The sequence below is a fragment of the Plenodomus lingam genome (genome assembly GCF_022343315.1).
Source record: "Plenodomus lingam strain CAN1 chromosome Unknown contig_27, whole genome shotgun sequence".
NCBI lineage: Eukaryota > Fungi > Ascomycota > Dothideomycetes > Pleosporales > Leptosphaeriaceae > Plenodomus > Plenodomus lingam.
Window position 1 is genome coordinate 292,673 of NW_027093942.1, and position 20,551 is coordinate 313,223.

Below are 20,551 nucleotides of genomic sequence, written 5' to 3' on the forward strand. Positions count from 1 at the left end.
AACAACTTTTCTTCCCGCAATCATCCTACGTATTACCCATATAGAGGCTGCCACTACCATAAACAAGTACAACCCCCTCTACCAGCTTTTCACAACGCTGTCATACTCGACCCGGTCTGCGGTTTCGCGCCCGCGTCTGCGCTAGAGCGTGGCTTCTCCGCTAACTAGTTACCGGTACAATCATCCTGCTCCACCTTCCATGGGCGTTGGTTGGTCGGTTCGCTTGCAGCCACAAACGACGTCATATGTACGGAAGCCGCAGCCCCCCCCACGTCGTCGCCCGGGTATAAAAGGGAGCGGGTCTGCTCTGGGCTCGGCGCGGGTTTTTGACGTCTTGCGTGTGCTGTGTGTGTTTTGTGAGACTAGATAGGGCTTCTTTTTGGAGGTTGGTTTTTTGGTGCATGATATTTTGGTGTCTTGAGGTCTACTTCTGAGACTGAGGCTAAGACTGAGGCTGAGGCTTATCTACACGGGGTGGTGGTCAAGGATACGCTGGTGTGTCTTGGACGTTTGGGTTTGGGACGGGGGAATTGAGGGTTAGGTGTGTGTGGGTGTCTGTAGCTGGATTGGGTTGGGTTGCTGTGGAGAAGGAAAGAGGAGGGTTTTGGGAGAGAGCTTTAGGCCAAGGGTACCGGTATAAGAGGGGAAAGATTGAGGAGGAAGCGAATCAAGAAGAGAAGAGGAAAACGGAAAGGACAAGAGACAACACAAAACAACAAGATGGCGACTCTGAAACCCCAAAAGAAGATTGAGTTGTATAGTGGGAACTACTTTGCGGCCTGTACGGTTGGAGGGGTGATTGCGTGTGGGCCTACGCATACCATGGTTACGCCGCTTGATCTTGTAAGTTGGAATCTTCGGTGTACTCCGAATACTCATCAAAAACACCCACCACCACTAACCCTCGCAACCCCCAGGTAAAATGCCGCCGTCAAGTCGACCCCACAATCTACAAATCCAACGCCCAAGCCTGGAAAATGATCTACTCCAAAGAAGGCCTCCGCGGCGTCTTCTTCGGCTGGTCCCCAACCTTCATCGGCTACTCGCTCCAAGGAGCCGGCAAATACGGCTTCTACGAGGCCTTCAAATACCTCTACGGCGACAAGTTGGCCCCCGGCCTCCCCAAACAAGTCGTCTACCTCGCCGCCAGCGCCTCTGCTGAATTCCTCGCCGACATCGCCCTGTGCCCCCTCGAGGCCATCAAAGTGCGCATGCAAACCAGTCTTCCCCCCTTTGCCCACACCCTACGCGAGGGCTGGACAAAAGTGGTGCGTCAAGAGGGCGTCGCCGGCTTGTACAAGGGCCTGTATCCGCTCTGGGCGAGGCAGATTCCCTACACCATGGTCAAGTTTGCGACGTTTGAAGAGACGGTGTCGCAGATTTATGGCTTCTTGGGTCGGCCCAAGGAGCAGTTTACGGGCTTGCAGCAGACGGGCGTGAGCTTCCTGGGTGGCTATATTGCGGGTGTTGGATGTGCTGTTGTTTCCCATCCGGCTGGTATGTGTTGACCCTCCCATCTTTCACATTCCTTGATCGATTTCCTCGTCTCCCATCCTTCCTCGCCGTCGTCGAGATGACGAAACAATGGATCCCAAAAATCCCACCCCTCGCTAACAAATAATCCCCCCCACAGACGTCATGGTCTCCAAACTCAACAGCGACCGCAAAGCCGGCGAGGGCGCCGGCCAAGCCATCACCCGCATCTACGGCAAAATCGGCTTCAGCGGGCTCTGGAACGGCCTGTCAACGAGGATCTTCATGATTGGCACCCTGACTGCCTTTCAATGGCTCATTTACGACTCCTTCAAAGTCTACCTCGGTGTAAGCTTTCTCTCCCCTCTCTCCTATCAACCAACCGCTAACCTCTCTCCTCTTTCCCAAAGCTTCCCACAACCGGGGGTCACTAAACCACCAAAATGGCCTCTGGGATATCGACAGTAGTAGTAGTCGTACGGATTGTCTTTTGTTGCAAACAAGTTGTAGCGTGACATGGTATCACAACACCAAACTGCGCTTTCCTTTTACCCTTGTTTTTTCATCACCCCCCCCCCTTTTTTTTTTTTTTAATCCCCTTGTCTTCTGGCCCGCACATTTATCCACGGGTCGACGGCATTGCGGCGAAGGAATCCAGTACAGATAGCAGAGTAAACTTTTCCCCGGACCAAAATTCTACAAAGTGAAACAAATCTCCGGTGCTGCTAGTGTTTTTTTTTAGCGCTCGTGCACGTGCAGCTGAGTGGTTTCTCACTTTCCAAACTTCACTTCACGCATGAATCCACCGCCGCGCTCTTACACGGCTTGTTTGTCTTGGGTTCTTGGATGTTTTGGAGATGGAGGGTTGGAGATGGAGGGTTGGAGATGGAGGGTTGGAGATGGAGGGTTGGAGATGGAGGGTTGGAGAGGGTAGGTTAGGTGGTTGGATCACGGTGTACTCATGTTGCTGCATACTTTGGCTCTGTGGGAATGAACGCTGCGAGATAGCGTTGGAACAGGGGTTTGAGAGGTGTAGATGGCTGGGTGGAGAGGGGAGTGGCTAGGTTGTGGGGTATATTTGTGTGGGGTGTTTTGCGAGTGTGTTGTGGGTATGTTGTATGTTGTGAGTATGTTGTATATTGTAAGTATGTTGTATATTCTGAGTATGTTGTATGTTATAAGCATCTTCTTTTTACAAGTATGTCATCTCTTACAACTATCTTATTCCTTCAAACTATCCCATCTCTTATAACTATCCCATCTCCCTAGCTATAGTAAGAATACAAGGACCTTAGGAGATAGACTTGACAAGTAGCAGACATCTACTAATACTCTTAATCTTCCCTAAGAACTAGAGAAAGAGTAAGTAAGGGGACGTAGAGAAGTATGGGAGTTCTTGTTTTTTTTTAGAAGTATCCTATCTTTCACAAGTTTCCTATCTTTTATAAGCATCCTCTCTTTTATAAGCATCCTCTCTTTTATAAGTATCCTATCTCTTATATCCAATACCCTCTCCTCTCCTACCCCCTCAAACCCCTATATAAATACGAATGCCAACTCAAGTACGCCATTCGCCTAGCTATTTTGCACCCAGACAGTATCACAAGATTGTCAATTTCTTACCCGGTGTTTGATCTTTCTCTCTCTCTTTGTAGCTTGGTGGGCGTGGTGTGGGTTGCTTCTGAGATGGGAAGGATTAGCGAAAGGGTCGTGTGGGTGGGTGGGTGGAGTGGAGTGGGGTGTGGGTTGTTGGGTTGTTGGGCTGTTGAATGCAGACTGAGACATGTGGGGTTTGGGGCGTTTGAGGAAGGGCATGGGTGGTGAAGATGTTGGATTGTGTAGATTCTGTGTGCTTTGGTGCATGTGACAACATGCATTTCGTTCTCATCGACTGTCTACTAGCGAAAACCTTTCGGAATGGAATAAGCAACGTAAACAGTTGACGGCCCAGTCTGATGGGTATCAACAATTTGGTAGAATAATAATCGAGATTCGCGAAATGGGTCTTCAATCGTATGGACAACTTCCTTTGGCAAGAAAAAAAGAGTTTGGCCGTGGAGTAACTGGGTTAGATTTAATAACGTTTTGTCAGCATCTAGCGAAGTAATTAGGAAACCTGAAAAATCTTCTTCGTTGTGCACTAGAACAGAAATAAACTGGGCCGAGTGCAACCATGATGGGTAGAGAACCGAAATGATCATATCCTTACGTCGCCGGATTGTAATGTATCGGACCACTCTGGCCTATATTTGAGTTTCATGTTTTGCATCAGGTCGACAAGCGAAGCAGCGAGCGCAGCAGAACTGGGCCATTTCCACGACGAGAGCTCGAGCACGAGGAGGGCGTTGGAGTAGAGTTGGATGAGGTTGCCGCCGAGGATGGCAGGCATGTTTTGGATGAGGACGGTGCCGGCTCGGTAGACCCATTGGGGGGTTACGAAGACGTGGATGCCTCCGAGACTGACAACGGCTTCGAGCACGTACCATGCGCTTCCCCACACGGGATTCAGCAGGAGATGCGTCATGTGCAAGACGATGCGGACAATGGGTAGATGTTGGTGGAATTCGTCGAGCAGGGGCAGGAGTTTTTTGACCTGTTCCTTGGTAGCTGCGTCGCCTGAGCGGAAGCGATTTTGCAGCCGGAACAAGGAGCACATGTATTCTGCGGGCTTTGCCCTATCAAAGAGAATCTCGCAGTTCTGCACGGATTAATTAGCTGTGGGGTAAATGTTTGGGTGTTGGTGGACATGCCGGTTCTGGGAACAGAGCGGGTCTGTCCAGCGTAGATGCTACCTGATTCTCCAGACTGTAGATGGTCATGTGCATGCTACGTAGTAATTCTACATCGTACTCATCCAATTCCTGGAGCTCGCGCTTCGACTCGAGATCAAAGGCCAGGCGGGCAGCGAGAGCAACTTGCTGGCCAATGTTGCCTGTTTTGGGATCGAATGAGCTGTTGATTGCTAGGAGCAAAACAGAGCGAAGCGTCGCTATGGTCGGCTCCATCGTGGCTGCCTCGAGGTATTCCATGGCTCTAGTGAAATACTGGGTTGCCAAAGCACGATATTTGATCGAGTTGGCCTGGTGGTAAGACAACCTTCCTGTAGGATTCCAGGTTTGTTGTTTATCTCGTCGGTTACCCGTGTTGGGCAGTATGTAGCAGGAGATGGAGTAAATCATGTACAGGGAAAAGAGCTCAGTGTGGGTCAGGTCGGCAGGCAGATCTGCAGCGAGATAACGGGATTTCATGTCGAGGACGGGATAGACGGGTTGTATCGTCTGCTTGAAGAGCTCAAGGAGCTCCCATTGCTTTGCCGGGGAGTCTTTGGTTGCCAGCTGCCACTCTTCGTCATCTTTGTCATACTTGAACGGTGGTGGGATGTTAGCGTGCAGACGTGGAGACTTTAGCAGACATGATTCAGATCCCAGGTAGCGGTAGCTGTCTCCCGCATAAGCGAAATGGTGCTCAAATTGAGGCAAGCTTGACGATTGCGTCTCCTGTTTAATTATTGAAACGGAGCTGTTTGTTTGCGGGGTGTCTGAAGAGGCAGCAGGTGATGGTAAACAGCCTTGTGGTGATATGCGTCGCACATGATCCACCAGTTCGCTGATGTAGCTGGGGCCGAGTCAGCAACTTAGTCGAACAATGCGCCAAACCAACTGCAAATGGCGCACCTTCGAGGTAGTATCTCGCCACGGCCAGCGTCCAGAAACAGGCATTCCACGTTAGCTTTGGTACATTGTCTGTCACATGGCCATGGTCAGTTGCAAGGTCGGCGAGAATGACGAGTAGGACAAGAGGCCGACAGACCTGCACTTTGGCAGCAGCGTGTCGCAGCCACGGCGACACTCGCGGCAGCGCTTGCAAGCTGGAAGACTCTGAGACGATTGTCAGTAGCGGTAACTCTCGAGGTGGGCTTTAGACGGTCTCGCGCCGAGCCGAATGCCGCTTACTTTGACCAGGCTATCCAAGTCCAGCATGGAGGGACTCATCTTGACGGATCAACGCCGATAGGTGGTCTGTAGGCTGGTGCCTAGTAGTACTGTTTACCTAGGGTAGTCAGCTACGGGCCAAAAGAACAGAATGAATCCAAGGCTAGCTACCGGTAGGTCGCCAGCCAGCCAGCCAGCCAGCCAACTAACCAAGTAGAGTGACTAACAACGGCGGTCAAAAGTGGACGACCATGCCCAGGGCCGAGGAAGCCAGCTTATGCATGCAGAGTGTCGAACCAGTGGAGCACTTGGAGGGCATCACAAGACAAAAGAGGGAGAGAGAGGCTCAGTTGATGTCCACCGGCCCGCACGGGGCTGGGCTTGCGTGGGCGGCAAGACGTCCTTCCATTGTCTGATGAACGTCCGTCCGTATCCGGCTAGCGTCCGTCCGTCTCTTCAGGCAACGATCACCGCCCATACCGGTACGGGCTCCTGCATCCCACATCCCACGGAATCCTCTCCCGGGCCTGCTCCCAGTGCTTGTCACTGCGAAAAAAGCACGTCGAAACATTATCGTCCATCTGCGCCGGGCACGAAAACGCAAATCTGCGTCATGCGTGGCGCGCGTCTATTCTCTTTCCCTCCACTCGACGCTTGACACTTTGAACCTCGGACAGCCACCGATGGAGAATCGGACCAAAGTGCGCCGACGGGTGCTGGCTTGCGCCCGTTGCAGAAGACGCAAGCTTTCGGTGCATATCCGCCATAGCCAAACATCAATCTTTGTCTGGATGCTAATTTGTCCAGTGCGACTACAAGGTACCTGCGTGCACGCGATGTGTCGAGGCTGGCGTGCAATGCGTCGGCTTTGACTCTTCCACGCAGCAGGAGGCGCCGCGCAGCATTGCAGACTTTTTGGAAGCCCACATTGCTCGGCTTGAAGGCCAGCGTAGCCAGGCGCTGCTGCAGGCTCAGACTCAAGCGGGTGCCACCATTTCTTCTCCCGCAGATTCGTTGGAGTCTGAAGCCAAGACGGGCCACTACCGCCCAGAGAGATGTACCTTTGCAGACGAGCTTGTGAACCAAGTCATGGAGGATATCACGCCTTCCTTCCTAGGCATCACAAAAGCCAGGCCTCTCCTCCAGTGCGTTGTCAGAGGCACCCGCCTTCCCTCGAAGAAAGGGCCCGTGGGCTCAAATGACTTGGACGAGAACCATCCGAGATCCATCCTCAACCCTCAAACCACCCAAGGACTTTTCCACAATCTCATGCCTGACGAGGTGGGCGCCAACACCTTGCTGCAGAACTATCTCGACCGCGTCATCACACAGTACCCGATCTATCACCGCGATGATGTGACATCAGCATTCAATTCCATCTTCCACAAGACGAAATCAACGTCTGGCGAGGATTCGATCCGCAACCGCTACATAGTCTGCATCATCATGGCCATCTCACTAACCACGAGTGCGCGAAACCAAGTACAGAAAGCTAATGACACTGCTTATCAACTCGTCAGGCACGCTATGCAGTGGATTCCAGACGTGGCCACAAATGACATACCAGGCTTGCAGGCCATTCTAATTCTAACGCAGTACATCTTCCTGAACCCCAAAATGGCTGACTTGTGGCTCCTGACCGGTCTCATCAGTCAAGCTGTCATTGATCTTGGATTGCACCAGGAGCTACCCAACCACCCGAGCGTATCAGCCTACCAGCGCGATATGCGACGTCGTCTATTCTGGTGTGCATGGGAAATGGAGGTGGGAGTATGCTGCATCTTTCTGCGTCCCACTGCCTTGCCCACAAGACGCATCGAGGTTGCCTTTCCCCTGGAAATTGATGATACGGCCATCACTCAGGTCAGTGTGGACCTCTCTGGGCGCGTGTCCAAGTTCACCCAACGCATCATTTGTCGATTTCGGCTTATGGAAGCAGAAATCGTTTCAGTGTTGTGGCATGGTGCCGACTTGCCCCGTGATTGCTCGTCCCTGGAGCAGTGGATGCAAAAATGCAACACTACCATGGAGGAGTGGCACAGGGAGATTTATGCATCCTCAAACGCCAACAGAGACCGAGGACTAGTCGCCCGATGGCATGAGATGTTATTGTACAGTGAAATCGCAGTCCCTTACATACGAGTATCCCTGAATCGGTCATCCCGTCGGATACCCAACCCAACCATGCCGCAAATGATGGATGCACTAGTTAGCGCTGTCAAGGTAGCTGATGGCTACCTCAGGCAGTCTGAAGGTGAAGCTGGCAAGATCAAATACGTCTTCCATCCCTGTCATCATGTTTTCAACTGCGCGCTGGTCTTCCTCCAGGGTCTGCAACGTTGCAAGCAGCAAGTCGCCGCAAGCTATTCGTGGCAGCAGGTCGAGGAATGGATGCTCCTCTTCTCCAAGTGTTTTCTGGCCATTGCTGAGCGATGGGCCGCGGCAAAGCGATGTCTTGAGGAGTACGAGCGGTTGTTGGCCCCCATCAAGAAAGAGTACGAGGAATTCTTGGCCCAAAAGGCAAGGCTACTCCCACCAGCCCTGCGTCCAGAGGTATCAATGACTGGCCTTGGCGATTTCGCATTGCCAGTCGCCACCCCAACAGAAGTTGATGAGGCGTACAATCACTGGAACGTTTACAACCCGACGAGAGGAGCCACAGTTGATGGTGTTGAATTGCTCACAGGTCCAACACTCAATAATGTCCCCCCAAGGAACTGGAACGCAGAATTTGCTCTCGATTGAAAGTCCTAGCTCTTCCACACTTCCGAGTTTACGCGAAGCTCCCCCGAATAGGAGGGCTCATGCCCAAAAAGAAAGATACGTTGGTGTGCAGCGATAGTGCTATTCTGGTAGCTTCATTGTGATACAGACAGTATACCCACCTCGCCAGTCTACTTCAACAAGACCTCTCCGAGGCAGAGGATTTCAATTCCGCGACGACAACGTATGCTAGGCTTATTGTCTCCCTCGACAAAGTCCATCCTACACCCAAGTAGCAGTGTGTGCGATGGTACTATAGTATCAAGATGTATGCCGCGAGCTACGAGACTCGCACAACGGCAATCGTCACTTGCTCAACTGCAAAGAAGCCCCTTGTTATCTCTTTTCCCTCGGCCGCTATTCATAGGGTGAAATTTGGGAGACGAAATAAGGTGAACATAGTTCGCGAGACGGACTGTGCGATGTGATTGACATCAACAAAATCACCGTCACACCCGACGCTAGGCGACCGTTTTGCCCTTTGCCGTCTCATTTTTAGTGCACGGCCAAGCTACACGGAGCATCGCGTGGTCAACCGTGTGTTCAAAAGTACATATACACTTATTCTGGACCTCGCTTTGATTGAACGCTTACTATGTACATTTGCGATGGTCCATGGTTCGCCCGAAGACATGGCGAGCACGATTCGAAGAGATTGTCGCCTGTGAGTTCCAGGTTATGGAGCACGTATTGGCGCAAATGACGGATCTATGCATTTTCATGGTGAAAAGGATAGACATAGGGTTTGGAAGCTTATGAGAGAGAAGGACTGGATGTTGCTTTTATAGACCGTTCACGCGAGGCGACTCTTGTGTCTCATTCCGAACCGTATTTATTATTACCATAGCTAATGTGAGTATAGACATTACTTTACAACTCAAGATTGATAGTCTCATTCACCTGAGTTGGCCGTCCCAATTTGACGACTGCCTTCTTGCTCTTCAAATCCATCACAATGTTAAACAAGGTTGCACTACCCGTCTGCGGTGTTTCCAACCTGCAAATCGCCCCAGGAGAGTTTTGTTCGTCTTCAAACAGCTTGCTCACGTCTTCCCAGCTTGGCTCGCTTCCAATGTTTGCTGCATTCTCCTCCATTGTAGACACTCGACTCAACGAATCGCTCAGCCACACCGTGTCCTTTTCTCCAGGATGCTCCATGAGCAGATGATTCGTGTGAATCACACGACCCGCACTACCCGGTACACAGTGTGCAAACGTCGACTTTGTAAACTCGAGCCCCACGCACGTGTCTGGATCAGCGAGTAAAATATGCCCCGAAGAAGCCATACCAAAGCCTTCCAGGTTCTGCACAGCGTCCGCAACACACGAACTCTCCAGCGCCATGCGCAGGCCAAAATGAACAGGCAGACGCGACGCATCTACGCCACGGACCCGAATAGCATTCAGCGTCGTGCCGACACCGAGGCTATTAAAACCTATCTTCCCGATAATCCCCGCCTCGGTGACTTGCACGATCGTTGGTTTCCCAGCTTGCGTGATCTTTGTGACGATGAGATTTTGCTTTTGCTCACCCATCCACTTGATACGCGTGCATGTGTCAGCACCTATGCTCATCGCTCTGACAAAACACATCAAAGTATTAAGACTGAAGAAGAGAAGAGAGAAATGGGCACGCCTACATCCCAATTCTGCGCCAGCCACGTACGCCTCTGAGTCCGCCACCCCAACGCCGTACACCCATCGCTAAACAAGCCAAAATTTATCTCCGTCCGCACATTTAGCGCCACAATCTCCAAGAGATCCCTCTCTGCGCCATCGGCTATGCCGCGCATCTCTTCGTGGTACGCGGGCCATTGGGCACGCGCCTGCTGCTCGAAGCGTGAGGCGTGATGTAGCACTTGCGGCCAGGTTTGTGAGCAGTTTTGGAGGAAGAGGGCGGCGTAGAAGGTGATGCAGCGGGCTATTGGAGCTTTGGCGGCGGAGCCGTGGTCATGGCCGATCTGGGGTTGGATATCATGGTTAGATGGGGAGGTTGTGATGGGTATGTAGGTGGGTGACGTCACGTGCCACTCTACCGTACTCACTTCGTACGGTGTGCCTTTGCACTCGACGAATAACATTATTGTTTTCTGGAGAATCTTATGGATATTTCGAGTTGAGAGGCGGCTGGTAGTATAGTAAATGTCGGTTTCCCCCAAAGCTCATTCTTACTGCTTATACACCGCCCATATCCCACAGCACTGAGCAAGCCTTCCTCGGCACCCAAGTGTAGTCCCGCATCTGCCCCCTCCCCATGCCCCGCCTTTACCCCGATTATTCCCCTTTCCTGCAGCAATGGCGCCGGATAAGCGCTTAATCCGCCAGGAATCGCGTGGACATGGTGCTTCTCTGGCCTTGGTAAGTTACCGAATTTCGGCTAAATCAATCCTCTTTGGTTTGCCCCAATGACGCTAATCAAGAGGAGGAGGATCTGGTGGGAGTGGCTGCAGCTGCAGCATCGCGTATCTGGGGAATTGGATTCGGAGATTTAGTAGCAGGGATGCATGGTGTGATGTAAGGATCTTTGTTTGTGTAGCGGTGACGGTTGTACTTTGCTATCTAGTTGGCTTGTATGGACCACGTATTTTCTATCACGACTGATGATTGTCATGTACGTCTTTCTTAAAGATGAATCCTACAATACCACCAATTTGTGTCGAGTCACCATAAATGACAGGATCGAGCATTGTCTCTTTGCTCGTAAGTTTCGGTAATCGTCTCAAACGACATTGGTATGCTGATTTGGATCTGCAATTGTGTTGAGGGTAAAGATCATGCCACGGAGGCCATGCAATACGTGCTAGATTGGATTGAAAAAGGAGTTGGTAGTAGGATTAGCCATGTTTATTCATGTCACTGCGTATAAACAGCATGATGAGTCCACTTGAGAGGAAATATACACATTGATTACCGTGGATGTGTAGGCTGTGATCTTACGGGGAGTTGCCTGGACAGTATGTCGCATCGAGAGTCGTAAGGCCAGTAACATACCAAATACGCCCATCCCGAAGGCCGTGCTGAACGTGCAAAACATGGTAGACTCCAACACTATTACTCCCACTCCAAGTTCTACAACACCCGGCTTCCGCACTTCAGAAAGAATCAACATCATTAATCATCCCCTACAAAACCTTACACCAAAAGTAATATTCCGGCTCACGCACGATGTGCACCACGCCACCTTTCTGGGCCATATTCCATTTCCAATAATTGTCTGATTCTGCGCGATCCTATGCGCATCGCTGCAATCTGACCTCATCCGGCTTTGGTCGAACACCGGACTTGAGAGTCTCGTTTGACGTGTTTGTGGGCGTTTCCGTCAAGAAAGCGGATAGGGGCTGGTGCGTGGTAGTTGTGGTTTTCGGGAGGACATCGAGTGCTTGTAAATGCATCGCTCCTACTACGACAGCATGCTTGCTATCGTCTCAAGGAGAGAACATGCGATCGGCAGAGCGAATCATGGTCCTGGCACATAATATAGGTTCTATGTCGTTTACTGCGCTCGATTTTTCAGAGCCCTCCGTAAATGGAAAAGGACGACAGTATGAGTACCAGCATGCTGATGATGGCCCATACAAATGGAATCCAGGTAGACATTTCAAAGTATCCAGCTTGGTAAACACCACCCAGCCTGACATCATATTAGAGACTGTACGGGTTCGAAACTATCCGGAACCAGCACTTACAGTCCTCCCACGATGGCTCCAGACACAAGTGCCTCAACGCCCCCAATAAAGGAGAACAGTGGTACAGCGATCCATATCAATTTCCAATTGCGCCATTGCACAATGCATGCCCACAGTGCAGTTATGAAGTGTATACCACCAACAAGGAGGAGGGTCCAATATATAGTGAAGCGGAGGATGTCGCTGGGCTTGTAAAGATATATCGGCCTGGAGGCGCTTGCTGGTAGGGGCCAGTAAAGTGATGGAAAGGCTGGTGTGGTGTAGCCCAGTGGCGCAGCGCTGTCGACGCGTTGTATGAAACTGTGTTATTGTGAGTGAATGTATGCTAGTGGGTATTGGCTACCAGCACGAGAGATGCGTACCTCATATTTGTGACATGGTTCCTCCTGTGAGGAAGGGTGTGACGTCGATTGGAGTGAAGGACCGCGTAAGTAGTCCGAGCTTTAGCCTCGGCTCGCGGCGCCAGCGCGACTTGTTCGCTGCCAACACCAACCCTCGGAAGGATGCCATCTCAACTCCATGCGCATCTTTGGTAGCCTTGGACGGGCACGCGATATCAAAGATGCCGGTTGATCGCCTCTTGACGACTCTCTTACGCTCTCTGCAGACATGGACAGACCAGCAGGACACGCCCCGGTATGCATCACCAACTCTTCAGCATCTCCCTTCCGCGTACACTAACACATGGCGATAGGTTACTAGGCACCGCTTCATCACTGCTCACGACTCTCGGAAACCCCCATAATATCAGTCTCCTGACTTCGCATCTCCTCACCGCCCCTGCGCTCTGGGACCGTCCTGATGGCCTTCGGACCCCCTTACGCCTACTCTCTGTCTTCCATGCTGCTGTCACAACTATCGTCAATCATCACAACGATGTACGCTACAAAAAAGCTCCCGAACTTCAGCCTGGCGAGCCACCAATCGGTGGGGGTCTGTCGCTTGATGAGTGGATACGCGCGATTGTCGCCGGAGCCGATGACAGGAGTCAAAGGTGGAAGCATCTCGTCGTCCTGGGCGGGTTATTGGTTGGGATAGGCAACCTTGAAGAGCAGGGTATGGATCTTTACTGGGTTTCTGCCATTCGAAAGAGAGTGGAAGCTGCCTTGGTGCGCGCAACCAACCTTGCACTCATCGAAGTGCGAGAACGATCGGAGACAGATGGGTTGGGAGGCCAGACCATCACCCTGGTCTTGAATCATACTTTTGGATGTCTCGCAGATGTTGAGAGAGCACAGCTGGACTATGATCTTCTCTTGCCCGTCTTGATTGGTACAGCATACTACTCAAGCGAGGGATTCCAGTCGGCATACTTTTTGGGTGGCCTAGATCTCGATGTACGCGTAGCCCAGAGCGGTAAACTGGATTGGAATGTAAGTCGAAACTGGTCATCACATGGGTCTATACTAACGCCAAGAAGAAACTGTCCAGCTCGTACAGACAGGTCGAAAATATCATGAACAGACCACTCGTGGCCTCGATGGGTCCTTTATCACGGCTGATAGCCCATTCAGCAGAGAATGCCAAGAATCCTTGGATCATTCAGACTATGATGGACGACCTAGCAAGTTTTGCACGCGCCCTGACGACTCAATGGCGGCAGATTAAATTCTCGGATGTTGATCCTGCTGAAGAAGCAGCGCAATTGGAAGAGGAGGCTCTCAACATCACTACTCCCAAACTCTGGAATCTACTCAAGGCCGCTTTGTTTGCGACTACAATCATTCTAAGAGGCGTTCTCATCCGAACCTTGGGCGATCGAACACTTGCAAGCGACGCAATCGCACCTATACTCTCTTCGCAAGCACTTCAGACACTTCGACATCTCTACTTTATCACGTCGCGATTGGGTCCCGCATCATTTTCCCAGCATACATTCGTCTATCTCACTGCGATCGACATACTTTCTGCCTATCCTAATCATGCGGACAAATTCCTCAAGTCAATTGCGCCGCAGCAGCTAGGCCAAATTCCACGCCATCCGCTCGATCGTATCCTAGATCTCTACTTTCTCAACACGGCAGAGCATTTCACTCTTGTTTTGTCACCAGCTACGAACGAGGACTTGTTGGTAGCATCGTTGGTACCATATCTCGCAGCCGGCGAGAATCGTCAAATGTTACCAGTCTTTGAAGCGGCGCACAGCGTCATGCTGGCTGTGCTGTCTGCTCCACAATCGGCCGAGATTACGGCCAAGCATCTTCCGTTCTACATTGACGCACTCTTCCGAGTTTTTCCACATAATTTATCTCCACGCCAATTCCGTCTGGCATTCAAGACATTGATGCGTGTTACAGCTCCACCATCGACACTTTCAGCGACACATCCTGACTTACCCGCAACTCTACTAGAACTAGTTTTTCATCGAGCCCTGAATGCCCCAGTGGAGGCATTACCACCTGATTCGGTTGCACTCGCACTTCAAGGATCCGACGCTTCACTGCCTGCGCTGTCAGAACAAGCCGTCTTGGCTCTAACGCTCATCGATTCCTTACCGTTTCTCCCTATCTATCTTCTCGAGGAGTGGCTTCCACTGTGCGCAGAATTATTAAACCACATCAGCAATGACAGCATGCGAGACGCAGTAAAGGCGAGATACTGGGAAGTACTCGTAAGCGGAGAGATGGACGCCGAGCGTAGTGGTGTCGCAGTCAATTGGTGGACAACAAGAGGTGGTAGGGAATTTGTGCTCTATGGAAGAGAGAGATTGGCTGTGGATTTAGCGATGATGAGTGGGGCGCTTCCGGTTGAAGAGAGGAACGTTAGACAGAGCAAGTTGTAGTACCGTGATACCCAATCAATGACAGAATAGTTCTATGATGATGTCGGATGCGTTGCAGGTTCTCCACCCTTATGTGGTTTAATAGCAATGATCGCGAGTCAGATCTGCACTGCTGGCGGGCAGCTGACGCGCGCAACAGGCAAACCTTACACATGATCGTCACTTATATGGAGATGTTGAGATGAGGAGAGAGACATCTACCATGGCATACGAGGTGATGTCGCATCCAGTAAGGCTCAGGTTCAGTGGAATTCTGCAGATAAATCGAGCCACAACAGGTGATTTTGCAAAGTAAGACTATGCAACTGCATGTACAGATAATCCTACGCTGTGAGGTTCCCGCAGGATGGTGTCTCTTTTAGTTACATGGGCCCTGTGAAGTGACTGTGGAGTGAGTGATGTCTAAGACAGTCTCGGCACCTCTCGGCATCTAGCAATACGAAGATATCTAATATAAATCGCAGCAGACTGGTCATGGAATCTTGAAATTTCAACTTTTTTTCTCTACGTTTCCGCAGGACTGGAGGGGGTTGCGGGTGTCGCGTGCTGAGGCTGACGTGGAAAGCGCCGCATCTTCGCTCTTGTTTCCTCCGAGGTGCCACCGAGGTAGGTACTGGACAGAAACGCAACTGTCTCTCGATTGAGGGCAAATTCAGAGATTCTGATTGACATTTTGTGCAAGAAATTAGGTGAGGAACACGAGGGAGCAGCTTGATAAGAAGTCTTGTTGGTCACAGAATGAGGAGCACGCAGATGAGACTCGGTAGGTATACCTATTATATTCCTGTTGCTGCTGTTACACCTTAGTGAGCGGTATTAATATCGAGGCTTGAGTGTCCAGGATATTTCGAATTGTGCAAGGATCAAGCTTACAAATATATGGGCCTTTGTTGCAAAACATGGCGTCGTCATTAAGACTCTGGGGTTGTTCGGACATATTCTTAGCGTGGTCGATTGCGCGTTTTCAAGTTTCGGAGGAGAACCTAAAGTTGAGGGCTTACTTTTATACCGGTATTACGTCTGAGCAATCGCAATACTATTGACGTTGCAGCTTTTCGGATGGACGAAATTTTGCAATGGTCGTAGATTGAATACATGACTGAAAAAGAATCTATTTCTGGCCGTATTCTACCAGCACTACAACCGCCTGTGACCAAATATATACCGGCCCGATTATAGCTGGGTATATAGTTACTCTACATGTTGCTGTATCGCCATCGACAAAGGTGCTACAATTCACCTTGTATCCCACAAGCCTGTTTTTTGCAATCAATATTTTCATACATCAAGGCCGTCTTCTTCTGCCATCTGAGAAAGATGAACTTACCTATCATCCTCCATACCCTGTTTGTTAGATTTGCGATTGGACAAGGAGATCCGGAGCAACCGAAGAATCCGGATTTGCCACGTTCATATATAATGAAGGTTCTGTAAGCCAATGCGCAGATTATTAACGTCAAGCAGTTGTGCGAAACTCGGTTAGGGGGAGCCATTGACGAATGCTTTGTTCACGTTTTCAAAGACGGCATATGGCAACATCCTGAAGGAGAGGATTATGCCTTGTACCGATGCATAAAAGGTCATGTAAGCGAATATGTCAACTTTGTAGCTTTCAGCCAAGAACTAAGTGTATTACAGGAATGCGAGAGAGAGTTCAATGGATGTGTTCCTTATGAGAGAATAGGTGATTTTAATGCCACGTTTTGGGAGGCATCCTGCTCCTGAATTAATGAACGGCCAGGAATAGGTATCAAACGCAAATCCAGGAAGAGCTAATATAGGTAGAGATTTTTGAATCAATTCTTCAGCTACACGTCACCTACGCTACTATATTGAAATACCATGTGTCCGCATGTACTAGTGATAGGGAACTACTCATGCTAAAAAGTCTAGCGGGTACTTCAGTTCCCAGCATGTATAATTCCCAGCATCTCTTCGTACTAGCAAGATTCACATAGCCTCGTATACCGCAGCTTCTAGGGCCTCTTACCAGCAAATTGCCGATCTTAGTGTAAAGCGTAGGGAAGGGGTGCAGTATCGACGCTCTTGGATACAACACTGCTAGAGAAGTTAGTATTTATAGTTCCCTTCGTAAGTTGTAGAGTCTCTATATTCTAAAGGACAGTCTTCGAAAAGAGGTTTACGTTACGATTACTGCTGAGATAGATATGACTACACAGCTTACTGCTACTATGAGTATTTTGTAGCCTCTCTTATGCCCTGTTACTTTCATCAATCCCAAGTATCTATTCATTACCTTACCGCTCAGGAAATTCCTCAATACCTACCTCGGTATCGCCAGACATCCATACCACCCTCGGTCAGAGATATATCCGCCCTCATACTCATACAAAAAAAACTCAAGATCACGGTAAAGACCCGAGACACCCAGGCTTCATCTCGATCAGCAGGGTAACACCAGATCTGTGTCAAGGTCTAGTAATTGCCGAGATGCGCTCGTTCCGAACCACATTCCACAAGGTGGACTGGAGGCGAGACAAAACGGTTGTCCAGAACAGGTATGCAAGGTGCTCATCTGAAACCCTGCCATGAGCGGTAGAGACACTTCAGGAACAGCGCGTGCGGAGATGTCAGCGAAAGCAGGCAAGACAGGTGTCGGGGCTCGGAGGCGAGTGTGGTATAAAGGAGATCAGACTACTTAATGACCCGAGACGTGGGTCTTTTTTACGGTATATCCTGCGGGATATCTTTGACTTGGATCGTCGTTTTGCTGCTTACATTTTGTTCATATCTACTCGGAGGAGGCTAATGAATATGAGCTCACTCGGTCAAGTTCGCGTCGGACACAAAGCTCCATACTTTGAAGGGGAGGCGGTGATCAATGGCGTCATTGAAGGTATGCTAAGATTGCCACAGACATGATTCGTTTTCTTGATGGCTTATCACGTCGACAGAAGTATCACTGAATACCTACATCCAACCCCCCATCAAAGGCGAAGAGCCAGACCCTTGTGCCCCATGGCTAATGCTCATGTTTATACCTGCAGCATTCAGCTTCGTCTGTCCGTCTGAAGTTCTCGCTTTCCAGAATTGCCTCGACGAGTTCAGGGATCGGAATTGCAGCGTCGTGTTTGTGTCGGTGGATACGAAGCATTCACTGTGGCATTGGCAGAATGTTCCGAGACAGTATGGTGGGTTGGGGCACATTGATGTACCTTTGCTGAGTGATGCAAATCATCGCATTGCCAAGGATTACGGTGTCTTGATCGAAGATGAGGGTGTCAGTCTCAGAGGCATGTTCATACTGGATGGTGCGGGAATTGTGCAACAAGTAAGTTTAATGTATGGGAAAAGATGAGACGGCCCAGACTGCATGAAGAGAGGCTAGCTACTAATTCAAACTTTCCAGGTAACTCTCAACAATCTCACCGTTGGCCGCAGTGTGTTGGAAGCCCTGCGTCTTCTCGAAGCTTTTCAAGCTGTGGCTAAACACGGTGTCTTGTGTCCAATCGACTGGAAACCAAACCACGATGCTGTCGAGACCTTGAGTACCATATCCAACACTCTGACCGAGTCGTATGAGGATCGTCTAGCTATTCTGCAAAAAGAGTTTGGCAATATCCAGGGGTAAGCTTTCGATCGAGTGATTATTCGAAAGCTTGACACTTGGCTGACACTGTGATAGTAAGTTGACCCTGCCGGGACCTACTGCACAGAAATGACCTCTTTTTTTAGCCTCGCTGGAAGGAGATTCATATCAATCAGATCGTAGCAGTGTACCGTCCTTGATCATAACGCATGCTGACTGAGTGTCTCGAGCAGTTACTGATTTCGACGCCAAACACAAAAGCGAAGATGGTTGTAGTAGTCGACACTCCAGCCAGAAAGACAGCGAAGATTCGGCAAAGGAGGAAGACATCAAGTCATCTAGCACCCCAACATTCACAACCAAGTCCGGCTCTTCCCCTTCAAGCCCATCACCCCCAGCCATAAAACAGGTTGTCTGCACTCGTGGCATGCCACGCAGCCCGAGTTCGAATACAAACTATACTAGTCAACAAGATGAATCCCCCCGGATAGAAAGTCCACCAGCCTTGAAGCTCCCGGGCTCATACCCCTCGGCAAGGTCATCATCTTCAGCACCACCAAGTGCAAACATCACCCCACTACACACCCCTACCATATCCCACGCTGCACGCCCTGCCATGGCCAGCACCACGCGCCACTCAAGAGGTAAAGCTTCCAGCTCAAAATCTCCAATCAACCAAGACCTCAACACCCTCTTCCACTCTCCCACTCCCTCACTCTCCCCAGCCATCCATCCACAAATCTCATCAACCACTAACTCATCCTCAGCCCACTCGAGCACCCCCTCCACCCCCACCGCCCACACCCCAATATCCCCTCCCGCCCAGCTAAGCCAAACCTACGAAAGCCGTCGAGGCAGCCACAAAGTCCAAGAATTCGCCGACCCAACAAACAGCACACACCCCTTGCCCAGCAGCAACACCATGCGACCCAGCATAAGAGCCCTCGCACGCCCCAACGCACCACGCGCATACTCGTACACCCAGACTGGCACCAAGGCTTCTGGAGTGCCAAACTACGGGCACTTGAGGACGGCGTCGGAGCCTGCGAGACAGGCGCCGCTTGGGCCTCCTTCTATGCCTCGGGGCGGGCAGACGAGGTTGCAGGCTACGTTTGAGGCGCTGAAGGAGATGGGTGCGGGGTTGGCGAGTCCGAGGTTGGATTATGGGACTCGGAAGTCGCAGCCGACGAGTGTGGGTGGGGAGACGAGGGAGGGGGGTTACTTTGATGTTGTGACGGAGGGGGTGGAGGCGTAGGGGTGTTGTTGGTTATGTTGAAGGTTAGATTATTGGGGATGGTGTTGATTGTGTTGAAGAGTGGATTATTGAAGGTGGAATTAATTGTATGGTAGTACTCGTGTTGTCGTCTTTCTCGCTACTTCATCTTTTTCTCTTTTTTTTTCATCGCCGTGCTGTACCTACCTACGTCACTTCGCTAGACCATCTCAAGGCACATGTAAAGACGGTAATAATTGCCATTAATTACATCATCATACCATGTCAGACATAAAAAGCCTTGCATACACCCGAAGTAGGCATACGAGCTATTCCACTCGCCTACCATACAATATCGATATCCTGCAACATGAAATAAACCCAACTTTCTGCTTGTTTTGCCGCAGTGCAAGTAAACACAATATCCCAATACCTGAACCCTACTTCCACATAAACCTCTCCACCTGCCTCTACAATACCAGCGCCCAATACCTCCCTCAACGTCTCGTCCAAGGTCACAATCAATACCCTTATCGGCATCTTTCCAATTTCCAAGTCTAATATACCTATATAATCTATGTCCGTAGAATACATGAATATTCCTTGGCGAGGGGGCTCTGCCACTATAGCGCAGATTAACTTGATGCAAGCAAGCTATGAAATCTATATAATTGCTACTGCTCTGGGTACGTTAGCCTGTACTATTACTTTAACGCCTTTACATGGTTTTGGAAAGCTGCCTCTCGAGCAATGTTATGAAAAGTGGACGAAAATGTCTGATCAAACAGTTCCTATTGTTAACTCCCCTCCATCTTCCTTTCATTTTTTTTTCATCACGCCCTTCCAGCACCGCCATCGCCACCATAAACCCCACAGAATCCTTGCGTAGAGAAATCATCGAGCAGACCCACAACAGCCCAGAAGTTTTTTAATCCGCGATGTACTTCAAAGGCGAGGAGGGATGATCAACTTTTATAGTATATAGTTTATAGTTTATAATTTTATCGCCTAGGGGGGAGGGGGTTGAGTGTTTAGGGTGAGCGGTGTGCGTGTTAAAATCGAAATACTAAATATATTCGGGATTATGGAGTCTTGATCAAGTGGTCTGGACTTGATTTCATTGCATGGGAGATTTTACAATTTGGCTGTGGT

At 50.2% G+C, this 20,551-nt stretch overlaps 9 protein-coding genes across 9 annotated transcripts; 5 read left to right on the top strand and 4 right to left on the bottom strand.

Moving 5' to 3' along the window:
* Positions 1-333: 333 nt before the first annotated feature.
* IAQ61_007138 (uncharacterized protein) lies at positions 334-2,345 on the top strand. The gene is made up of 3 exons (XM_066097458.1): positions 334-843; positions 918-1,497; positions 1,634-2,345. Exons 1-3 carry the CDS (start codon positions 721-723, stop codon positions 1,939-1,941), a joined length of 1,011 nt encoding a protein of 336 aa, XP_065952500.1. The 5' UTR covers positions 334-720; the 3' UTR covers positions 1,942-2,345.
* A 1,325-nt stretch (positions 2,346-3,670) lies between these two features.
* IAQ61_007139 (uncharacterized protein) lies at positions 3,671-5,465 on the bottom strand (the record flags this gene model as incomplete). Its single annotated transcript, XM_066097459.1, has 5 exons — positions 3,671-4,171; positions 4,224-5,088; positions 5,148-5,216; positions 5,284-5,351; positions 5,427-5,465. The coding sequence occupies 5 exons, from the start codon at positions 5,463-5,465 to the stop codon at positions 3,671-3,673; spliced, it is 1,542 nt and encodes a 513-aa protein (XP_065952501.1).
* A 191-nt stretch (positions 5,466-5,656) lies between these two features.
* On the top strand, positions 5,657-8,150 carry IAQ61_007140 (uncharacterized protein; the record flags this gene model as incomplete). Its single annotated transcript, XM_066097460.1, has 3 exons — positions 5,657-5,804; positions 5,847-6,106; positions 6,213-8,150. 3 exons carry the CDS (start codon positions 5,657-5,659, stop codon positions 8,148-8,150), a joined length of 2,346 nt encoding a protein of 781 aa, XP_065952502.1.
* Positions 8,151-9,038: 888 nt separating this feature from the next.
* Positions 9,039-10,249, bottom strand: IAQ61_007141 (uncharacterized protein; the record flags this gene model as incomplete). The annotated part of the gene is made up of 2 exons (XM_066097461.1): positions 9,039-9,707; positions 9,809-10,249. The coding sequence occupies 2 exons, from the start codon at positions 10,247-10,249 to the stop codon at positions 9,039-9,041; spliced, it is 1,110 nt and encodes a 369-aa protein (XP_065952503.1).
* Positions 10,250-10,999: 750 nt separating this feature from the next.
* On the bottom strand, positions 11,000-12,256 carry IAQ61_007142 (uncharacterized protein). The gene is made up of 3 exons (XM_003840876.2): positions 12,217-12,256; positions 11,855-12,154; positions 11,000-11,799 (listed from the first exon to the last, which is right to left on the bottom strand). Exons 1-3 carry the CDS (start codon positions 12,219-12,221, stop codon positions 11,679-11,681), a joined length of 426 nt encoding a protein of 141 aa, XP_003840924.1. The 5' UTR covers positions 12,222-12,256; the 3' UTR covers positions 11,000-11,678.
* A 160-nt stretch (positions 12,257-12,416) lies between these two features.
* Positions 12,417-15,325, top strand: IAQ61_007143 (uncharacterized protein; the record flags this gene model as incomplete). Its single annotated transcript, XM_003840875.2, has 5 exons — positions 12,417-12,490; positions 12,549-13,227; positions 13,275-14,465; positions 15,202-15,242; positions 15,319-15,325. The coding sequence occupies 5 exons, from the start codon at positions 12,417-12,419 to the stop codon at positions 15,323-15,325; spliced, it is 1,992 nt and encodes a 663-aa protein (XP_003840923.2).
* A 2,086-nt stretch (positions 15,326-17,411) lies between these two features.
* IAQ61_007144 (uncharacterized protein) lies at positions 17,412-18,319 on the top strand (the record flags this gene model as incomplete). Its single annotated transcript, XM_066097462.1, has 4 exons — positions 17,412-17,493; positions 17,552-17,928; positions 18,007-18,224; positions 18,283-18,319. 4 exons carry the CDS (start codon positions 17,412-17,414, stop codon positions 18,317-18,319), a joined length of 714 nt encoding a protein of 237 aa, XP_065952504.1.
* A 483-nt stretch (positions 18,320-18,802) lies between these two features.
* On the top strand, positions 18,803-19,441 carry IAQ61_007145 (uncharacterized protein; the record flags this gene model as incomplete). Its single annotated transcript, XM_066097463.1, has 2 exons — positions 18,803-18,830; positions 18,954-19,441. 2 exons carry the CDS (start codon positions 18,803-18,805, stop codon positions 19,439-19,441), a joined length of 516 nt encoding a protein of 171 aa, XP_065952505.1.
* A 300-nt stretch (positions 19,442-19,741) lies between these two features.
* Positions 19,742-19,993, bottom strand: IAQ61_007146 (uncharacterized protein; the record flags this gene model as incomplete). The annotated part of the gene is made up of 1 exon (XM_066097464.1): positions 19,742-19,993. The coding sequence occupies one exon, from the start codon at positions 19,991-19,993 to the stop codon at positions 19,742-19,744; it is 252 nt and encodes an 83-aa protein (XP_065952506.1).
* Between the last annotated feature and the right edge of the window lie 558 nt (positions 19,994-20,551).